Source organism: Patiria miniata, unplaced genomic scaffold, assembly GCF_015706575.1.
Source record: "Patiria miniata isolate m_02_andy unplaced genomic scaffold, ASM1570657v1 HiC_scaffold_20, whole genome shotgun sequence".
Classification (NCBI taxonomy): Eukaryota; Metazoa; Echinodermata; class Asteroidea; order Valvatida; family Asterinidae; genus Patiria; species Patiria miniata.
Window position 1 is genome coordinate 31,719,664 of NW_024037059.1, and position 23,072 is coordinate 31,742,735.

Below are 23,072 nucleotides of genomic sequence, written 5' to 3' on the forward strand. Positions count from 1 at the left end.
TTTCCAATAATAACACTACTCAAAATCCAAAGACAAAAGTTCAAAACCCAACCTGTTGAAGTTTCAGCTCAGTGGATATTACACTTTTTGAGAAAACAGTGAGAAAACTGTGAGAAACCATGCACAACGATCTTAAATCCAAATAAGCTTTTCGATAATAATTTGCTAAGTTACTTTTGTGATAAATGCAAATGATCCTATTAAATGCCTTTAAAATTCCTTTGATTTGAATCGTCAATCTCAGTTTTGTCAGAAAAAAATCCCCCTTGTGTTACTTCCAATATTGTTTTTACAAATAGTAGTGAATAATGATAATTCATTTGTTTGTTTAGGCTGATTATCCTGAGGGAGTGGTAGCAGATGGTGTAACAGCCAGTGCTGTTCTTGCTCTTCCAGTTTTACAAGCCAATGAGGATTTAGTTGGTAAGGAAAAGCCTTAAAGCCGGTACATACTACTCATGAATGTGAAAGTTAGGCAAGTTTGAAAACATTTGCAGTGAAATTTGCTGTAGTCAAAATGTGTTTGGCTCTTGTGAATCTTGACATGATGTCTAGCATTCCCATTCAGGATCACGCTAAGTATAAAGTGGCCTCGATGCCATTATTATAAGAAAAGAAACTTGCATTTAGTTCTTTTGGGTGTTTTAACTTCACAGGGTAATGTGATTTCACAATACCATCCAGCCTCTAAATGAGGAAATTAGTTGTGTACTGGTTATCCTTTACGACTGAGGACTTAGAACAAATGACATAGGAACACACTGAGGACCTGGGGCCGTATTCACAAATCTCAAACTTAAGAGAATACTTAAGTCAGACTTAAATCTAAGCACCCTGCTAACTTAAGTGGGGTGCTTAATTTGGTATTCACGAAAGATCTAAGCACCACACTTAACTAAGTGCTCAACTTAACTTAAGCATGTAAAGTGTTCAAAGCAACACTCTTGGTCATGTGCAAAACTTTTATGTCATAAACGTTCCTACGCAGTGGCAATTCAAGCAATTTGTGCGTGTCTCTTTAACATAATCAGGTGCATGCATATTCAGCGATGCAGTTTCTGATCTGCTGGAACTCAATCCTTGGTAGTTTTCACATACAAAGTTATGAAACGTGGCAAGAAACATGAGGTCCAAACAGTAGGAACAAAGAAAGGGAACAGCTAGGGTCCCTGGTGGAATATATTAAACAAGCTGGGTATTGATGTCTTAAAGCTATTTTAATATGAACGTTTCTTTGCAAATGTGGTACCTCTGGAAAGCTGCATCAATACAGCAATAGATCCAATTGCAAGGGATAGATGAAATGCATGCATCATTTTCAAAGTTGGATTATAAAAGGTCCCAAAGCGTAGCAGTGACTTCTTTGCCAAGTACTAGGCCCTACCTAATAATATGACACACTGTATTGGTCTTCATTACTGATCACTAAAGACTAAAACATAAAACTACCTCTACACTATGTATAGTCCCCTTATTACAACATTCAGGTCACATTAACGTAAAACGCTTCATCATTCAACAAGTTGTGCTCTTATTTTGTTATTGTGTGAAGGCGTGATTGAGTTCTACCGTGACACTAATCATGGGCATGGCTCATTCACTGAGGATGCGCAAGAAGTAAGTGGATACTCTGCAGTCAAGATGTCTTGTTCAGATGTGCAAATAGTTAGGAACACTTTTGTTTTAGAACATTGTCATTTCTATAAAGCAGCAGATACCCCATTTAGAAACACAAGGTTTCACTTTTCAGTCCACTACTCTTTACTCTCTGTGCACATTATAAAATTTGTCATTGTCTTAAGAGTTAAAAGAGTAATTTTTCTTTGCATGCTGTAAAAGATAAACTTTTCGTTGCAATGAAAAGAAATCGCAAACCTGCAATGGTCAAGTCTTGTCACTGGTATTCTCATCATCATGACATGTAGGATCACTGTAGGCATGATTGTTTTAGGATGGGTTTTAGTCGTGTTCTCTAACTAAATTCTTAGTATATATTTGGTACCAGATTCTAGGTGTTTTTCATATCAGCTTTCTTATAATTGTGTGTGTTTGTATCCATGCAGACAGCCAGTGCGTTCCTGGTATGGGGGTGTATCGCCGTTCATTATGCTCAGGTAATGTCATTTCCATATATACAATTTAAGCCAATGTTGACATGGCTACATTAATGACCTGCTCCTATGAAATGAGATTGAGATTGCCAACTATCATTTGCTACTGTAATTGTTCAACTATACTCAATTCAGATGTTTTGTACCTGTGCATATCGTGTAAATACCTAAAGTTTTGTGTGAATCATATTTTGCAAGTGCTCAAGAAACTTAAGCATTTGTAAATATTTACATGTTTAATAATAAAAACTAAGTTTGAGTGGACAGATATGATTTGGCACGTTTGTCATTGACTTTTCTGAAAGTGACATGTGTTGGTCAGTATTTATAAAATTAGAGCACTATCCAGTACAACGGGAGCACATCTTCACAATGAATTGCTAAAGACTACAGTCAACTCCCGTTAATACAAACTCAGCTGGACCTAGCCAAAATGTTTGTTATATCAGAATTTTGTATTAAGAGGACCGATGGTCGCATTTATTGTGCACAGAAATCAGTCGGGACCAAGGCTTTTTGTTTGTTATAACCAGAATTTGTTTTAACAGTGTTTGTATTAACGAGAGTCAATTGTATATTAACCCTAACCGAACACAACCCATCAAAGTTCAACAGCAGGTTTTGTTTAAATCTGTTAGGATAGGTACAGTACCCCTAAACTGATGGTCTTTTACACTGGGGTTGGCATACCTCCAGAAACTAAGTCCAACAGTGTGTGTGTACAATTTCCCATGTGGGTGTTGGAATTTGCCTGAATGGGTATGGTTCCTAGTAAATTAGGCTGGGGAGTTATTAATATCAAGCAAATGTGAATCCTTGATCCTGTTTTGTAAATCCATGGCAACAATGATGTTGTATTATCCTTATTGCACGGTTGCTGCAGGCATGCACATACTTGAACTAGTACAGAATATGCATGTGCAGCAGCAAATGTGTCCAACCACAATGACCCCCCCCCCCAAAAAAAAGCGACTACAGCTTAAGTGTTACATCTTTACTTTGTGTCAAGTTTGCTTGAGGATAAATTCCTTTTCCTACTTGACCTTGAGAAATGTAATGCATTTGTGCTCCATATGACTCTCATTCAATGGACACAGATGCACTAGATTATTCCATGTTCCACAACAAGCACAAGTGGGATAACTAACAATGTATGGTCTAGTAGGTACAGTTGAATGAACATGCAGTAACCCAGACATATATTGATGTTATTGTAGATGTATGTCAGCATGAGTAAGCAGAGAAAGCTGAATGATTTCCTCTTGACGGTCACAAAGTAAGTCTGCCATCACAACATATCAACATATACAAGATTCTACCTTTAAGAATAACATCAACTTGATACAGTATATAATTATTCTATCAAAACATGAAAACTCAAATGTTTACTTCATAGATCGCATCAGTGCAACAAGGTCCTAACTCCGTTCTGCAACAGAGTTGTATCTCGCGCGAATATGCTCCATGCAACAAGGTCAAATCTCGACGTCCATTGACTTTGTGTGTACATTTGGGTTATTTTAAGTGAGGTACGACCTTTTGACGTTCTGAATCTCGCGTTTCACTCATGGCCCATTTTAGGAGATACGACCTTGTTGCACGGACACGACGAGATGACGGTTTTTGCATGGCACAAGACAGAATGAGCTAGATCTCAAGCATTTAAGAAGTCCATTGAAGATTTGTAGAACTGTCAGTGATGCTGAAACCCTAAGCAGTTTTACCCCATCGATGAGACAACTTTCATGGAATAATATCAATATTCAATGAACTCAATAAAAAAAATAATGCTTTCGCTGCAGTTTGTTAACTAAAATATTGAAAGATCTAGACTAAATCGTGCTTGAATAGCACGTATATTTTATCAAAGTCAATTTATTTCTGGTTTGGGTTTATGTTTCACAGTATTCTATCCACACATGTTCCTGTTATTTTTCAGGTCTGTTTTTCAAGATATAATCAGCATGGATACGGTTATCATGAAGATCATGGTAAATACTCGCAAGTAGATTTATTCCTTGGTTATTGAAGTTAGCTACGAGTGTGATCTTCATCATTGGAACCAATAAGCCAGTTTGGTATTTTAATTACACATGCTCACAACGATATGGGTCACGGGTCATTCGGGAAAATCCAAGGCGTATGAACGCGCTCGGAGACGGGTGCATGAAGCTTGTGCGCTAATTACAACCAGAATGGGCGAACGCATAGCATCACATCAGCAATTTTATCCTGAATGACCTTTGAGCTGGACTACTTCATCGAGATATTGAACTGGCTTATTGCGTGCATACAGGAGGTTTGTGTGTGCATTATCCTAAAACCTGGATTTGACCGACTTGTTTATTTGTTGCTATATCATTGAATCAATTTAATTTTTCTGTTCTCTTTACGTTCAATTTCAGAACTTTGCGCAGAAGTTGGTTTCAGCAGACCGGGCTTCACTGTTCCTTGTCGACAATAAAACCAGAGAGCTGTATGCCAGAATATTTGATGTAGGCAATGGCATAGGCATGCAGGTTGTTGAAAAGGAACAAAAAGAAATCAGGTAATGTGTTGCAACACCTGGATGTTTCTGTCTAATCAATACTCAGAAACCTTCTTGCAAAAGAAAATTGATTTTTAAATGAACCACCCAGGATAACTGAGCAGGTGCACCTGCAGTCGATTCCATGAAAGTCATCTCAACTAATGATGTATCGCAGCGCTGCGACGGGGCGTATCCCTACGATGCTGTCGCAGCTGCGACTCGTCCTGCGAATCATTTCACAAAACACGTCGTAAGTGCGATGCGCCGTAGGTGTATTTATAGCACAACACGGTGACTGTTCTATGTATTTATTCAACGTACAGTAAATAGTCATCTGATATTCAGCAAAGAGTCGTGGCATCTCCTCTCGAAAAGTTTTTAAAACATAAAACGAAATGGAGGACGTATGATGCAGTTTTAACGGAAAACAAGCTCGCGGTGAACTGTTTGCTACTTTGAAATTTCAAGTGCAATATTCCAGGCTAATTCATATTTACTTCGATGCATTTTCCATTTACAACTGCACACACATTGTCTCAATATTATAGTCTCGTTTATTTAATTGTTATGGCAAAAAACTGGCTAAGAAAAGGAGTCTTTTTACTTTGCGATGACCAATAGACACATCATAACTTGCGACGTGTTTTAAGCCGTTGTCAAGGAACTTACGACGCGTTTAACTAACTTTTGTGAAATGGATCATACAACACATTGCATTGAGTTGCAGTGCTTTGTAAAATCGGGTGCTGGTCAGTTTCCCTTTGTGGTTTATTTGAAAATTTGTTATAAAAAGCTGTTCCCTCTTTGAGTGATCCCCAGTTGCTATTTCCTGGGTTTGCAGCATTGCTAATGTTGCTATAGCATCGTGGCCTTGGGCGTGATCCCTGGCTACATGGTATATATAAGGGTTTATGGCTTCTTAGTACCTTGTAGATCAATGGTCCACCAGGGACTAAACTGAAAGTTAACGAGGATACATTGACGAAACTGGAGTAGCGAGGGATATAGTGACAATTGGGGAACCGCCTGCATAGGGCTGGATAGCTCAGATGGTAGAGCGTCAGAATGGTTATCCAGATGTTTGAACATACAGAACAATTTTTTCCCAAATAATGAATTTAGCTTTTCTGTGAAGAATAGTTGGATAATAAGTTTTGGTTTAAATATTATACAGTCTAAATAAACAGTGAAATGTTAATTTGGTAACAACATTGAAATAATATAACCAGCTGGGATGTTATCCTCCATATTGTTTCAGGTTTTCCATGGACAAAGGTGTTGCTGGCCATGTTGCTTCCACTGGGCAGGTTCTTAACATCCCTGATGCATATCTAGATCAACGGTTTAACAGGTCAGCTATTGACATGTGTTGGACAAACGAACCAAGGGCGGATCCAGGGGGGGCCAAAGGGGGCCATGGGCCCCCCCCCCCCCCCCAAAAAACGAAACCATTTTTTTTTTTTATGTGACATCGCATAAAGGCAGGCAATGAGTACACCACCATCTTTTCCTCAAAAAAACATTGGTTAAAGTGGTCAGAAATTGCCTTACACGTAGATCGCACCACAGAGCATCTAGAATCCAAAAATTGTTTGACCCACTTTTTTGGGGGACCAAAATTTTTTTGGCCCCCCCAAAATTGTGTTCTGGATCCGCCCTTGAAACGAACAAGCTGTAAATACACATACATCCCTTACACAGGGATGCCAGGTGTCGGGCTATAGCCTGAAGCAGGCTTTTTCATGTTTTGAAAAAAAAAAAATTAGGCATTCCATGCCTTCACAAGCCAGAAAATAAATCCTTGTGTAGCCTGCACAGAGAAAAGTATTGTGTCTGCATTGCTCCATGGCAATTGTCATGCTAGCTTGATAGCCGAATGTGTGAATTGTAAGTTCAAAGTAGACATGTGTGGTACTGCAATGTGCTTATGGTGTATTGCAATCATTTTGCACATTTGGCCGTCTGTCACATGTCAAATTGTTCAGGCCCTGACTCAAAACACCAACTGGCATCCCTGCTTACTGTCACATTCCCCGGTTTGCCCCTCCCCAAGAAATATGACCCTCCGTAGTCTTGTTCACCCTCACACAAAATAAATTGTCAAATCACTCGAGTTCTTGTAGTTTTAACAGATATATACACTTTTATTTACAGTCACACCAGTCGATATGTACAAGAAACAAAATAAACTTAGTTTGCTGACTGATATGGTTTACCCGGGGTTTTGTCTAACCGACTCTTTTGATTACCAAGTACACACTGATAAATCCACAATAAACTTAACACTTCTTCTTTGGTTTACAATTACAATTTACGGATCATGAACCTGCACCTTTTCCCAGTTTTGTTTGCCTTACTAAACTTCTATTACAATGCGTCAGCTGTGGCGACTGTTGCAGGCGGTCAGCCGGAAGTGCGGCCTCCCTCAACGATCCTGGCGCCTCTTGGTCACTGTTCTGGCCAGGAGAGGATAGGTCCAACTTGAAGGCCTTGGGGTAGTATTGACTGTCAACCTCGGCCGTCCTGCCTCGCCTGTTCACCAGCCTGTTTCTGTCTTTCATAGAGGAACACACTATTATGGAACACACTTTTATTTTGTCTTCAACATTTGTTCATCCTTAACTAAACTCTGTTTGACAACGACCGTACTACATCCGCTATCATGCAGAACCTTAACCGTTTCGTTGCCTACATACCCGTCGCTTACTGGCATTCGATTACTGATCGTACACGCGACACTAATCATGGGGACATCATGACCATAAGACAGTTTCAAAGTTTCTCCTATTTGACCTGAACATTCGCATAGCGTAGACTTTTTGGTTATGCACCCCGCAACTTCTTGTATTTCTTGGGGAGGGGCAAACCGAGGAATGTGACACTTACATCTCTGCCTTCTCAGAGATCAGTGTTTAATACCAAAGACATTGTGTGTACAGTCGACTCTTGTTAATGCAAACTCAGCCGGACCTAACAAAAATGTTTGTTACACGTACATCAGAATTTCCTATTAAGTGGAGTGCCAGTCCCATTCATTGTGCACGTAATATGTGCAGTGGGGACCAAGGCTTTATGTTATACAACCAGTATTTGTATTAACAGTGTTTGTACATTGTTGTATTAACAAGAACCAACTGTATAATTATCAAGAGTCAACTGTATATACATGTATATGATTACCAATCGCAATCTGAGACATCACTTTTACAAGCAGTGATTGTAGTCATGAAATCTGAAGTGCCCTGCGGTAGTTTATTTGCCAGAACATTATGCATGGTACCATTGCTTCTAAAAAAAACCTGTGGTTTATGGCAAATACTTTATAGGCATTCTTTTATTTGGGGTTTTTCTGTTTGTTGCTGTTGTTGTTGTTGTTTTGGGGAGGGGGGGTGTGCAGGGTGGGGGACGGGTTATTTGTATTTTTTTTGTTTGGGGTTTTTTTTTCGGGGGGGGGGGGGTGTTTGGGTTTTTTGGTAATTTTGTTTTGTTTTGTTTTGTTTGTTACAGTACAATGTCCGTGCTTGATGCACTTGTCAATGATTGTGTAGTCTGTGTTCTTATACTAGACTAGACTAGACTAGACTAGACTAGACTAGACTAGACTAGACTAGACTAGACTAGACTAGACTAGACTAGACTAGACTAGACTAGACTAGACTAGACTAGACTAGACTAGACTATTTAATTTTATTTTATTTTATTTTATTTTATTTTATTTTATTTTATTTTATTTTATTTTATTTTATTTTATTTTATTTTATTTTATTTTATTTTATTTTATTTTATTTTATTTTATTTTATTTTATTTTGTTTTGTTTCTCGGGAAACATCAACAAATACATGTACACATATCACCAAAGATACAAGGAATAGATAAAATTAAAGCTGTAGATACAAAAACAAACAAACAAAAACAATAATACCATTCAGCTCCCGAAGGATAACCCAAAGGAAACATTGTTTCTGTCGAGGGGTTCTCCAAGCTGAATGGCATACGTGAAAACAACAAGCAATAAATATAAAATGAAGTTTTGACTGTAAAAAAAAGAGGGAAAAAAAAGTTCAATAAAGTTCTTACATTGAGTATGTAATTTCTTTGCACAGGGATGTGGATCAACAGACAGGCTATGTCACCAAGACTATTCTCTGCATGCCCATATACAACAGAGGAAAGTAAGGACATAGGAGACTGGTATCTTTTATTTTCTTTTTTTCATATTGTGTTAAAGTCTTTTACAGATTCTGATGCCCAAATGAATGGTTACCAATATTTAATATGATCTGCATGATCTTTTTTAGGGACACCATACAAGACTTGTTTATGGTTTTTAAAGTTAACTTTCAGGGCCTGTTTGCTCAGAAGTGTAGTATTAAAAGAAAATCATGAACGAAAAGCAGCATATAAAACCAAGCGGTGTTACATAAATCTAGGCAAATTATCAGAAGATGCTCCATTAAAGGCAATATACAACATTTGCAAGCATCAAAAAACAAAACTACCAAATTATTATGACATACCTTACTGGACTGTTAGTGAATGACAGTCTAAAGCATTCTGTAAAATCATGGCACCTGGTGTGCTGTCATTTTCAAGAAAAGTTGTATTTTGTATCAATTTCCAACACTGGTCGGCCGGCCAGCATTGAAAAAAAACTGGATTTTTTCAAATACTGTCCCCGGTTTACCATATTTAGTTCGCATTCTGTTTGCAATCAGTTACACACCTATGAACGTGTACAAGCCAGCTAGACTGGTTCCCTGACCTTACAATTCCCTGACGTCTATAAATTGCTCCGTTTCATCTTAAGTGGCGTCAGGGAACCAGACTACAGGAACATGATTGTTTTTTTCTTGGTTTGTGCAGCATCTACAAGCACAAAACTTCAGACGAGTCAGTATGAATATATTTGCTATACAATACTACCCCCCCCCCCCAAAAAAAAAAACCAATCCATCCATTACTGAAAATTACAGCAGAAGCAAATGTTGTGTATTCCCTTTAAGTCATGACCACAAATATGCTGAGTGGTCAGAATGCAGATTCATTGCCCAGTATTTTGGTAAAGTTTTCAAGTTTCTCAGCTTGATTGTTTGATTAGCATTAGTGGGTCCAATAGTTACGACTTGTGTGCCGTGGTACATGGGTTCGAATCCTGACCGTGGGAACATGGTGCTTGTGCTCTTGAGCAAGGCTTTTTACCACAATTGCTTCGTCCTCCGGATGGGACGTAAAGCCGTAGGTCCCATGTGTTGTGTAATGCACTTTAAAGAACCCAGTAACACTTATCGCTAAGAGAAGGGGTTTGCCCCGGTGTTTCTGGCAGTGGCTGCAATATGCGCCGCAGCACCTTGTAAACCCTTATAAGGTGCTACATAATGGGTCTCACATTTCTCATAAACTTCATTTACCTGTCTTTAAAAATAGACATCATTTCCAGTGCCTTGAGTACCTAATTGTTGGTAGATACGTGCGCTATTATATAAGACTCTGGTATTATTATTATAAAGTGTAAAGTGGCCCGTTGAAACCAGCACATTCTAATTGTTTTCCTGTGCGGATGTAAACATGCTCAAAAAGGTTTGGCCATGGCACTGCTAATTAGCTAGCTGTATCTTTGCTTGACAGTGTGATTGGTGTGGTGCAGATGGTGAATAAGAAGCAAGGACACTTCACTAAAACAGATGAACAAGCCTTTGAGACGTTCGCTGTGTTCTGTGGTTTGGCTCTACATCATGCCAAGGTAAGAATTAGGCAGTGTAGGTAAAACAAAACGTAGGATTAGACAAGATCTGTTTTGTATTCTTACTAATGATTTTGGTTATGGAAGTGTGTTATGTGTACATGTGTGTTCCAATAACAAACTGACGTCACTGAATTGTATTGTGTTTAATCCCCAACCACCTCAAGTGAAGAGTTAATCATGTGCATGCTTTTGCAGTTGAAACCATAGATTCATGTATTGTTGGAATTGATATTCAAATCTACCATTGCCAAATCCTTCAGAATCTATGGGATTCTGTAGGATCAAGGAAGGCATACCAGCCACTGTTACTTGCCATAGGACTTTATGCCTGTTGAAATTTTGGATTCAGGAAAGTTCCTGTTATAATTCCTGATATCTTGAATAAATTAGTCATGTTGAGTCATGTTGTCGATCAGGTACAGAAATATCTGCATTTTTTTGTTGATATTATTAAATGTTCAGCAGTTTGTGATATATTGCAAGGATGGCTCTGTATGAATTGTTATTATTATCAACAATTAAACACTGTTGGTTGTGTTGTCTGTATGCAGCTTTATGATAAGATCCATCGATCGGAGCAGAAGCATAAAGTAGCTCTGGAGGTCCTGAGCTATCACAGTCAGTGTCATGAAGAAGACCTGGAGAACCTCAAGAAAGTGGCTTTACCAGACCCTATGCCTCAGCTTGCAAGGTGTGTCTTCAGTCTAGCCAACCAATCAAATCATGTTTTGTTAGAGTTAGTAGTTTGTGTGGATAGTTTTTTGAGTCAATGGATTGAAATCAATGGATTGAGCTGTTTGCACATGATGCTTGGCGTTAGTTTGCTATTAATCCCATTTATTGCTACCACAGAGACATGTTTACCAATGCATTAATTGTAGACCAGTTCCAGAACATTCTCCAACAGTTAATCTTTATCATTGGGCTTTACGCTTCTATGTCAATTGACCATTAAAAAAGTGTTACTTATCGTATATATCATCCAATTTTGTGACCTCACTAATTGCAGAGACCTTTAGCAGTAATTAAGGCACAGCAAAAGGCATGCTAATATCAGGAGAAATTTGCTGACATTAGTGACATAATAATAGAAAACTCCCCAGATAGCATTGCTACATTTGGCCAATGTTGGCAGTAGGTTGAAATTTGACGAAATCCTGACGTGGCCTGCATATTGTTATGGTTTCAGATAATCTCTTGGAAGGCAAACAGAATTTACACAGGACTCACATGAAAATAAGTGGATTTTTTAAAAGTTGCCCCAAACAAAACATTAAAACAAACAAACAAATGCTATGGATATCAGGATTCCAAAGGATAAACATCCAATGTTTTAAAGTGTTGTGCAATGTTTGTAGCTATTACATGTAGTGTTTCCTTTTTTATTATTATAAGGTACTCTTGTCAAATGATTCAATGGTAAAGATATTAGATGTTTGGTTTGTGGCAACACCATGTAGTCAAATCTCTTCTGAGACTTTTAGGGCCATTTTCGTATAATTTAGTATTTGAAAATTCAAAACTGCACTTGACCGTATATTTGAATATTCGTAACTCGCCGAGTAAGTTTTACACACGCCAGCTGCAGCTGCCTTCCTCACTGGTCAAAAGTTGCATACAAAGTGTGCCAGTTCAATTTTCAATAATTAAAACTTTAAAGTTCTTAAATTAAAACAGTTAAACTTTGGCCAATGGATATTATGGGCCACTGGAGTGTTTTGCAGTAAGTACATGTACTGTATAACTGTCAAGGGACTTTACCCAGCCATCCGGTTCGTTAGTGTGACGTCAGTTCAGTTTAAACCATTAAGTAGCATTGGAACCATTGGAACCGGAAGCTAACGCAACTTGAGTGTTTATCCAATGGGTGCTAGTAATCAGTGGTGCACGCGCATGTATGACGTTTTTACTAACAAATCGGATAAGAATGGACCAAAAAATAGGCGTCGACAAAAAAGTTACCGTCAACAAAAAAGTGGCATCTGCCAATCCAAAAAGCAACTTTACGAGCAAAGTAACATCACAATAATGTGCACGTGCATAGTTTTCCTTTTCGAATATTCAAACCGGCAAAAAGCTATTCGAATATTTGGTTCATGATCGAATATTAGAATATGCGGTTTATTTGGGACAGCCCTAGTGACTTCATATGGTTCTGAAAAGATTTGGCTGGATATTCTCATAAAAGATGTGAATGCATTAACAAATTGTCGGTATGATCATATGCCTATTGATCCATACACGTATCTCTGTCTTGCTGATACTGAGTTTGATTGCTTTATCAGGTACGACTTCTCACCATGGGGACTGGATGAGGAGGCCAAACCTCTGTATGTGCTGTGCATGTTCCAGGATATGTTCACTCTTAACGGGTAAAACCATCTCTAACTTTGATAGTGAAAGAAAACTTTAAATAAGTGATGATAATAACATACAGTGCATATTCTGTATGCCAAGTCAAGCCACTGTGCAGATATTTTACGTCTCTGTACTGATGTTCCATTCATGGTGTCGATGTAATTTGTGGGCTTGGATCCATTGGGTTTCCATTTCATTCACTCATTGTCATACATACATGTACATGTAGTTGTGTGTATTTTGTCAATCATTCTTCTCATTTGTCTCCACAGTGATGATCATAATGACAACTCAGAGAGGTTAGCCCTGTTATTCCATTAATCCAAACCTTCCTACCTTCTGCTGTGCCACTCCAAAAGTTTTTGTTTGTGTGTATTTATAATGATATGTAATTAGAAAAGTTAATTAAAAGTTGTTGAGTTGTTAAACTGCCTTGTTTAACATCTTCAAGAGGAATTTTCCAATCACCTTCATAATATTGCAGTGACAATTGTAGACCTACATTGATTCTGTTGCATGTCATAGATTGATCTTACTTGGATTGCCTTCTTGATAGTGGAGATAGTGAATTTAGTGAGCTGCTGATGTAAAGCTACAGTAGATGTCCATCTATGGAGTACACGTTGTATATATTGATTTTAGTGCTGCTGAAATTGTGGAGTCTAGGCTAGCTTGTCTGTTACATGTACAATAAGAATTGGTATTCTGTTCAAGATTTGATATTAATTTAAGGGCACAGTATTACCAGGAGTCCAGGCAAGCACATGGCAAGTGATCAACAGAACTCTGTTTCTTGTTCCATAGTTGTGGGGACACACTCATCTATACGAGGTATTTGTGGGGACTGAAAACGCTGTGGGGACAGCAGAAAGTCCCCATAACTCGGTCCTAATTTGCCTAACAATAAAAAAAAACGTCCCCATAACGTGGTGTAGGCCTACCCGCTCACGTTTTTTAGTAACAAAATACAGTTCAAAACTTTATTATTTTATTATTATTTTTGGAAATGTTCACGTACCCAACTAATTTAGTTACATGTAATACCAATGTCACACTCCTGAGATATTCAGTTAGTATGCACACACTTTCATTTAAGTAACCTGGGTTGTTTCATTTATCCTGCATGTTAGAGCAAGATGCATTGTGTAAATCTCTGTTAGTAACAATGACCGCTGAAGCCATAATGGATAGAGATGATGCACTCACTAATACTAGAATTTGAATCCTAGTGGAGTCATTTCTTTGTTCTCGTGTACTAAATTTAATCTTAGAGTTTGAAAGTGTAGTTTTAAAATGCTCTTATTTTAACCAGAATTAATTTCCTGGGCTGAAATTTGGACTTAATATCCCTTACATGAAATACTTCAACTTGCGACCAATCAACACACCTTGCAAATTCCTAGTTTTTGAGTAAAATCCATATATCTATTTCGTGATAACCTTGTGGAGACGTATTCACCTATAGAAATTGCTCTGCGGAGACGTATTCAATCTTTTGTTCCCTATTATGCACATGTCTCCACAGGGTACCGTGTACCAGATCACCTCTACAGGACTAGTTGTGTTTTAAATAATGAATGTGTGCTGTTTGTATGACAGGTTTGACTATGAAGATCTGTGTCGGTTTATCCTGACTGTAAGGAAGAATTACAGGAAGGTTCCTTATCATAATTGGACGCATGCATTCTCTGTGGCTCATAGCGTATACACTATCATCAAGACCTGCCAAGAGGATACATTTACTCCTGTTGAGGTAACTATAGCATCAACCACTTGAACACCATGGGAAGTATACATGTACTTGACTAGTCTTCACTATGAGTACGCATAATGGGTCCGCCCACGATGACATGGAAAAGAAAACAATTACTGTTGTGATCATCTGTTTGATGTTTTGGATATGCGATATTAAACACTTACAGGGCGCGAAAGCGAACGCGAATGCGAATTTGTGACGTCAGGGCAAGTTTTTGCACTGCAAATTCACAAAAGTTGAACACAATTCAACTCCGGCGAATTTCGCAGCAAATGGTTCGTGATGTCGAATTCGCATCGCATTCGCATGAAGCATGAACTGGTGTCATATGGAAATCTGACTCCTGTGAAAATCAGACTCCTTTTCCCTATTATTGGTTAATCCCTCGCATGTGACCAGTCACTGTCCTAATTATCATACTTACACATGCGCAATAGTACCAACGAGTCTATATTTCATGGAGTCAGATATTCACGCTACACCAGCCTTCATGTTATCAGAAACAACATGAATATTTCCTAGAGAGATATTATGGGATTCTTGTGATCATAATATCAATATGTGTGCCTGGAATAAAGAGCTTCCAAGTATTGATGTTTATGCTTGAAGAAATAAGGCTTTTTCTTGTTTAGCTAACCCTCCTATGGTTTGATCAGTCACGAATAGTCAAAAAGTTCTTCCAATTCCCTTGCCATGCATTTGTATAAAGACTTGTAAAAGAGAAAACAAACAGTCAGATCACATTTTTGTAAACACTGTGACTTGTCAAATTCCATCAACAGACAAAAGAGGTAACTGCTAGTATACGGTAGCTGGCATAATTAACAATCACTTCCAGTCAAAGCATGGCTATATCACATTAACAAGGGAACTCTTAACTGTTAAAAACAGTCATTTGATTAAAAAACTGAATTTGCCCACAAGAGAGGGAGGGTTAGCTTATTTGTGACATTAATTAATAGTTTGACATGCCAATTTGTTTGTTTTCCCTTCAGTGTCTGGCCCTGTTTGTTGCCTGTCTCTGCCATGACCTTGATCATAGAGGCAAGAACAATTCCTTCATGGTCAACAATGCTACACCATTAGCAGCTGTATATTCCACATCTACTATGGAGCATCATCACTTCAATATGACTATCACTATACTCCAGGTAGGTGCAGTTGCTTTCCATCAGATACTGTCGATTGATTGGTGATCTGCTGAAACCTTCAGCTCGGGCCATGAAAGTAATTTCCAGTGTCATACAATTGTTGACACAGATACATAGGATTGAAAAACCTGAAAAACCTGTAATCTGAAAACTTAAACAGTGTAAAACTTAAAGGGAATATACAACATTTGCTTTTGCTGTAATTTTCAGAATTGGAATGGACTTTTTTTTGGGGGGGGTAGTATTTTATAGCAAATATTGTTACTCTGACTTGTTAGAGTTGTGGGGCGCTGTGGTCCAATGGTTACAGTGTTTGACTCGTGTGCCGTGGTACACGGGTTCGAATCCTGACAGTGGGAACATGGTGCTTGTGCTCTTGAGCAAGGCACTTTACCATTATTGCTTCGTCCTTCGGATGGGACGTAAAGCCGTAGGTCCTGTGTGTTGTGTAATGCACGTTAAAGAACCCAGTAACACTTGTCGCTAAGAGGAGGGGTTTGCCCCGGTGTTTCTGGCAGTGGCAGCAATTATGCGCCGCAGCACCTAGCAAAAAGGTGCTTCATAATGGGTCTCATATGTTCATATACTTCATATACCTGGCTTTGGTTGCATTCTCCCCCAGCGCTTTGTATCCTCTGGCAAAAAGCGCTATATAAATACAGTTATTATTATTATTATTATTGTTAGAAGTTTTGTGTTTGTAGATGCTGGAAAAACCAAGAAAAACAATCATGTTCTTAAAGTCTGGTTTTTTGACCCCACTTAAGATGAAACAGAGCAATTTATAGATGTCAGGGAATTGTAAGGTCAGGGAACCAGTCCAGCTGGCTTGTACCCGTTCATAGGTGTGTAATTGATTGCAAACAAAATTAGGACTCACTAAATATGGTAAATGGGGGCAGTATTTGAAAAAAAAAGACATATTTCCCCAACACTAGGACAGCGAGCGTTGGAAATTGATACAAAAACGTCTCTTTTCTTGACAATGTCAGCACACCAAGTGCTATGATTTTACAGGATGCTTTAGACTGTCATTTATTAACAGTCCAGTATGGTATTTCATAATAATTAGGTACTTTCTTTTTTGATGTTTGCAAATGTTGTATATTCCCTTTAATCAATGAATCTGGTAAGCATTGAATTGTAACTTGCATCTTCTTGATTGAATAGAATGAAGGACACAACATCTTCAAGCACCTAACATCAGATGAGTACAAACAGGTACTGAGTGACATACGACACGCCATCCTAGCCACTGACTTGGCCTTGTTCTTTGGCAACAAGGCTAAACTGAAGGTCATAGTGGAGGCTGGACAGTTCTCATGGACCAATCCGGAACACAGGTGGGATAGGTTGCAGTCTGCAGACGAGGTGCATGTGTCAAAGACAAATTTATACATGGCAAAACCATGAAGAATAGACGCAGCACATGATAATGGTAGTGTGTGACTAGGCTCAAATGGAAGCTGTTTGGGTTCATGAGATGCATGTGAATATTTTGACAGGAATGTATGAATTTGCAAGATTGTGAGAGTGTATGTCCAACCAATAAGTCTACATTTTCAGGCGTGAAGTCAGCTTGTAAGTTTTTGCAGTTGTTCATCATTCTAATTGAGACACATTGTTGTGACAGAAAGCCATAGAGTTATGAAGTGGTGTGCATTTTCGGGTAGTATGGGAACTGAGTACCTGGTTAAAGACAAACACTGGTACCCAGGTACCCGTTAAAGAAACCCAAACACTGGTACCCAGGTACCCGTTAAAGAAACCCAAACACTGGTACCCAGGTACCCATTAAAGAAACCCAACCTCCAAATTCAAACCCCGAGTTGTCTGAAGGGTTTGATAGCTTTAGGGCGTAAACTGCAACTTTTGCCAGTGTCATCTTTCGCACGTTAAAATGCACATGAACTTAAAATCTGTTTTGGTTTTCAATGCAGCCTGGTTTTCATTATGAAAATTCCCCACCAATGGCATTCAAAACCTTTCTTTTTTATTGTCTGAGAAGTTGCTAAGTAATGTTAAGTTACGGGCACCGTATCCTATGATCTGGAACTGGTTCCTGATAGCAGTGGTCGGGTACCCGGGTCTGATGCACACCCCTAGAATTATGTCGTGTATGTGTATGTGTGACAACTTTGACTCAAGTGAATAAGGGAAGAATAGTGGTTGTTAAAGTTGATGTTTTATAATGAGTGAAATAATCCTAGTGGTGGGAGAGGAGTGAATGTAAATAATGCACATGGAATGGAAACCCACAAACTCTATTAACCAAAAACAAGTGACCTCTTCCCATATGTAAGGCACACAGCAACGATACTGAATCAGTGTCATCTGCTTTTTCCTCAGTCTACAAACTTCAATTAGACGATGTATACCATTAAATGGTATTTGAATAGCATTACACTCAGAATGATTCCTTCTGGAAAGATTTATCTTTCTCTTTGAACTTTGAAGTACCCCTCCCCCTAGTGGCTCACAAAGCACCAAAAAGCCTCAAATGACACATTTCATTGAAATGGTTATAGGTCACATGATATTTTGCCCAGACGGTATGAAGCAATGGTAGCACACATAGATTACAGTGCAGCACAATGTTGTGGATTTGAATAGTAGCATTAGGATGAATATACCGGTATATTATCACTTTTATGCTGCATTTGTTTTCTTACTAATTCCTATCCTGTTTGTATTCAAGCGCTTTGATTAACCGAACTAACCAACTAACTGCAATTTTAATTTGCTTTGCTCCCTGACATTTGTTTGCTACTCTTTCTCCTTTTCCCTGTGTAATTTCTCACCGTTGGTCTGTTTGATTGATCTCAATGTGTTGATGTTTGTGGCATCTTGTGTCCGTGGCAACCTGTTCTCGTGACAACATTATAGATCATATGTGAGAGCACTGACAATGACTGCATGTGATTTGGCGGCCAACACAAAGCCCTGGTTGATACAACAACAAACCGTTAAGGTTATCTTTGACGAGTTTTATCAACAGGTATGCATGATGTCTATTTAGATTTCAGCCATTTAATAGTTTCTTTTGGGAAATGCTGCACCATTCTATTCTGTAATGCACACTGCACCGTTCCTATTTCTTAAAAGTTATCTTAAGAGTCTCAACTTGAGGCAGAAACTTACCATTACTTTTTTTAATTAGCTTTATTCATGCATGGTTTTACACACATTTGAAGGTGATTTGAATTCACATTCTTGCAAATCTTTGTCAATCTGCACACATGTATACATCCAAACAATCTGTCAGTTCCAGCATTCATCCCACCAGAGTAGACATCTGTGCAGTATTGCCAACTCCTATACAACACATATAAATGGTCTTGGCATGAGTTGTCTACTTTTGTAGTCATGTAGAGAAAGGAGTCCAATCAGTTTATTTTTGAATTTCCCCCTTTTTTTTTTTTTTAAATCAATTACTCTTTTATATTTTTAATTTCAAACATTGGTGGGTTTTTTTCTCATTTGCAGTTTATGTTAGTTATTTTAAGCTGTTATCTTTTTTTATTCGGGAAAGGGTTTCAAGATGGACCGTTTAGTCTTTTCCACAAACCCTTGACATTGTCAGAAATTTATAATAATAATAATAGCCCATGATATGACAAAAAAACATACTTTTACTGTGCGATACACATTTAAATTGATACAGACATGACATATAGACAACTATAGTCCAACTTTGTTGAATTCCCACTCTATAAAAATCACCTCACTGTCAATGTGGCATTTGTCAAGCGTAATGACTGCATAATATGGATGTCATTGCTGAATGCTATATCTAATAAAGTGTGATGTAGACTCCGTGCGCAAGCACCCACACATTCAGTTACTGAGAGAGTTAGGAGAGACCTGATTGCATTGCCTCCATATGCCTCGGTCTCGAACAAACATGATATGGGTTGGTGTACATTCAGAGTCAAATGAATCCTGCACTGAGCCAGTGCATGGAAGCAATATGTCCCTCCCATGGAGCTTTCATGAAGCGCCATCTACTGTCCGTGTGCCGAGTCCATACTGCAGAAATTCTGGAATTCCTTAGTGCATCTTGAAAAGTAGATGAAGAAGTTGCAGGAATATGCAGCTAAAGTCAGCCAAGATGTTGTCCTTAATCCTAACTCCCTAGCATAATTTACAAGGAACCATACCCATCCTGGCAAATTCCAACACCATATGGGAAACTGCACACACACATTTCTGACTTTGATTCTGGAGGTGTGCCAACCTAATGTAAAAGACTGTCAGTTTAGGGGTACTGTACCCATCCTGACAGATTCCAACAAAACATGCTGTTGGGGTTTGATGGGTTGAGTTCTGTTAGGGTTACATGGATAGGTTTGATGATTTCTTGATAAGAACAACTTATATCAGACTGATGGGGGATTTTGTCTCTGTTTAGATCTTTGTTTAGGTTGAGGCAGCCCAGGCCATAGCCTCTCACAATGCTGTATCATATGCCATTCCTACCTTTGATTTCTATGAATAATATGCACTTTCATCTCAAAATACATACAATTTTGATAAGGATACTAGGTATTAAACAATGAGAAATTCCTCAAGTGCTCAAATCAGTCAACATACTGATCAAGATTCAGAATGATGCTAATTCAAACCACTGTACTTAAAAGAAAACTATTTCAGATGTTAATGGCTCTGTCAAGTAACTGTAGGAAGGGCTAAATTGACGCACTGGTTCTTCTAGAGAGCCTTGTGCTTTTGTTTTCAAGGGAACTAATTCTTTAAGAGACCTGACATAATGAGGCCATGCTTTGTTCACATGTGCGCCTTCCTCTGGGCATGATGGGAGCCAGGTGGCCAGGACGAGATTGCAAGCTCCCATATGAAAGCGCACGTGTAAGCATGACGTCATTATGTCTTAGGTCTATTGAGTAGTGTACTTAAAGCTATAGTCCATCATTTGCAGCAAACCAAAAAGTTACTGATGTAATTATTGTGGAAAAACACACTTGGTTGGAAGATAGTAAGGGAACTTAACTCCCTGTGAAATTATTCTTTCTGGCATGCTGTCATTTTGAAGAAATCAACGAAAAAAGGCCTTTCCAACACACGCGCGCGCGGTTGCTATAATTTGTCGGATCAGTGCGCGACATCGCGTAGCTGCAATCGGCTCAGTGGGAACGTGTCTCGGACGCTGAATTCAGCCCCAATTCTAAACATGATTCAACAACTTTTGATTTGAAATCGAGAACCTAGAATGTTGTTTTTCTCAAACAAGGGCGGATCCAGGGGGGGGGGCCAGAGGGGGCCATGCCCCCCCCCCCAAAAAAAAACGAAACCAATTTTTTTTTTTTTTTTGTGACATCGCAATAAAGGCAGGCAATGAGTACACCACCATCTTTTCCTCAAAAAAACATTGGTTAAAGTGGTCAGAAATTGCCTCAGATCGCACCACAGAGCATCTAGAATCCAGTAATTTTTTTGACCCACTTTTTGGGGGGACCAAAAATTTTTTTGGCCCCCAAAAATTATGTTCTGGATCCGCCCTTGTTCTCAAAATGTACAGCTGAAGCTGAGCTGAAACTTCATCAGGTTAGTTGTTCAGCATCCTTCTTTAGATTGTGAAAACTTTTGTTGCTTCAAACGAACAAAATGCACAAATGACAAATGATGGACTATACCTTTAATAGGTGATAAATATGACTAATAGGCGATATACATAGCATAAACTATTGGATGTTTATCATCAATAGCTTATATATGTATATTTTAAACTTAGTAAGAATGGGTTGATGGTTGATAATGATCAGCATGATCCCTCAGTAAATCAAGTTTCCAGTTTTCCCAATCAAAATGACTTATTTGACCCCAGCTCATTTTGATAACTCCTTGTTTTGTGAAATGAGACAATGGTGTCACTTTCTGATGTAGCACTCTTGATGTTTGAAACCAGCGTGAAGCATTTCAAGACAATATGTTGCTCTTCTGCCTCTGACAATCTGAATCTCAGCCAGTTAATTGCTTCAGCTAGTTGTGTGGCTTGAATGTGACTATATGCGTGATTCCTCTTTTACTACATTGATTTGTTCTATAAAGAATCAATGTACGAATCTGTCGATTGGCTTTGTGCTTTTCATGCACTTTTCAGTCAGTGCCTGTTTTCTTTATGATGATGAAGGCTTAAACAAGATTTTTTTAATAATCAATCATTGAAAAATGAACTTTTTTGGTGGAAACCAGTTCTCACATGCACCCGCAGAAAGACAATTTTAAGACAAATCTATCCCACTTCCATTTGGATACCCAACTGTAAAAACAAATATATATAAAAGTCCTACTGATTGTACACATGAAATTCTCTGTTTTATTTTGGTGTTGTGACAATACCTATTACTTGCACACTTGCTGAATAGTCAGCTGAAACATGATACAATTGTTGGCTGCTGTGATGGGGAATATGGCATTTTTAACACCTGAGGTGCACTTACAAAATGTAGCAACCGAGCCAAAAGCAGAGGGTGCTATGGGCCCCGAGGGAGTTGAAAATGATGTATTCCACATCACAACAGTCAACAATTGATTTGTTATATCGTGCCAATAAGTCAAAGATGAAAATTTAAACTCACTGTTCAAGACATAAATGAAATCGCTGAAGTGTAACCTTTGATTACTGTGAGCTTTCCTTCCAGACATGCATGAGATCCAGTTGCAAGGCGCACGGCTCTACACACACACACACGTGTAAATGCCGGCAATCGTGGACGCCCCATTGTCCCTAATCCTCTTTCCTTTGTTTGAACTCGTGGACGTTTGGTCAATCCTGGACGTATTGTTTGCGCCCTAATTCTTTTGTCCAACGTCCACGATTGCCGGTTTTTACATACTCACACACACACACCCTTTCATGATCATGTGTGCGCAATATACATGTATGCAACGTGGCGTATATTAAAGCTTTATATGCAACGCAGTGTATATAAGATACTTTATATGCAATGCAGTGTATATGAAATACGTTATATGCATACAACGCCGTGTATAATTCCAAAGTGAACGTGGACACGTGACTGCTCTAGACCAATGAAGTTACAGCATCCAAGACACGATATAACAATGTGATTTAGTCCATGGTAGTTTGTACACCTGAAGGGTGCCATTTGCCCCAAGGTTGTACAAAACCCTTGGGCTATATCACTACGGACACCAATGGTTTAGCTTTACCATGGTATCATATTTTGGTTGGTGTTTTTGAGTCTTTGATAATTCACTTTAAAAAAAGATAATTAAAAAAAAAACTCTTTTTTTTTCAGCAAAGACAGAATTGGGTTTTGTGTGGACAATTTGTGAAGCGAAATGCTTCCTTTGTTGATATGTCAGCTGTGGTGACATGGCCTGTGTTGATACGCACGTGTTATATGTAATAGCTGTGGTGTCAAAGCAGTAGGGATGAAA

The 23,072-nt window shown here is 38.6% G+C and overlaps 1 protein-coding gene across 8 annotated transcripts in view; it reads left to right on the forward strand.

The window, feature by feature from the left end:
- The window catches only part of LOC119728670 (probable 3',5'-cyclic phosphodiesterase pde-5), a 65,358-nt gene that overhangs the window by 33,399 nt on the left and 8,887 nt on the right, over positions 1–23,072 (forward strand). For 5 of the 8 annotated variants that reach the window (XR_005271114.1, XM_038200986.1, XM_038200982.1 and 2 more), the window contains exons 9-24: positions 333–423; positions 1,553–1,617; positions 2,064–2,114; positions 3,329–3,387; positions 4,051–4,102; positions 4,517–4,659; positions 5,900–5,992; positions 8,746–8,814; positions 10,268–10,382; positions 10,937–11,076; positions 12,671–12,757; positions 13,016–13,042; positions 14,343–14,496; positions 15,495–15,650; positions 16,821–16,993; positions 18,537–18,648. Coding sequence is in view for 6 of the 8 variants with exons in the window: in XM_038200986.1 (XP_038056914.1) it covers positions 333–423; positions 1,553–1,617; positions 2,064–2,114; positions 3,329–3,387; positions 4,051–4,102; positions 4,517–4,659; positions 5,900–5,992; positions 8,746–8,814; positions 10,268–10,382; positions 10,937–11,076; positions 12,671–12,757; positions 13,016–13,042; positions 14,343–14,496; positions 15,495–15,650; positions 16,821–16,993; positions 18,537–18,648 (1,587 nt within the window). In the remaining 2 variants the exon portion in view is untranslated. The remainder of the gene's footprint in view (positions 1–332; positions 424–1,552; positions 1,618–2,063; positions 2,115–3,328; positions 3,388–4,050; positions 4,103–4,516; positions 4,660–5,899; positions 5,993–8,745; positions 8,815–10,267; positions 10,383–10,936; positions 11,077–12,670; positions 12,758–13,015; positions 13,043–14,342; positions 14,497–15,494; positions 15,651–16,820; positions 16,994–18,536; positions 18,649–23,072) is intronic. The other 3 variants (XR_005271115.1, XM_038200984.1, XM_038200985.1) reach the window with 2 other exon arrangements.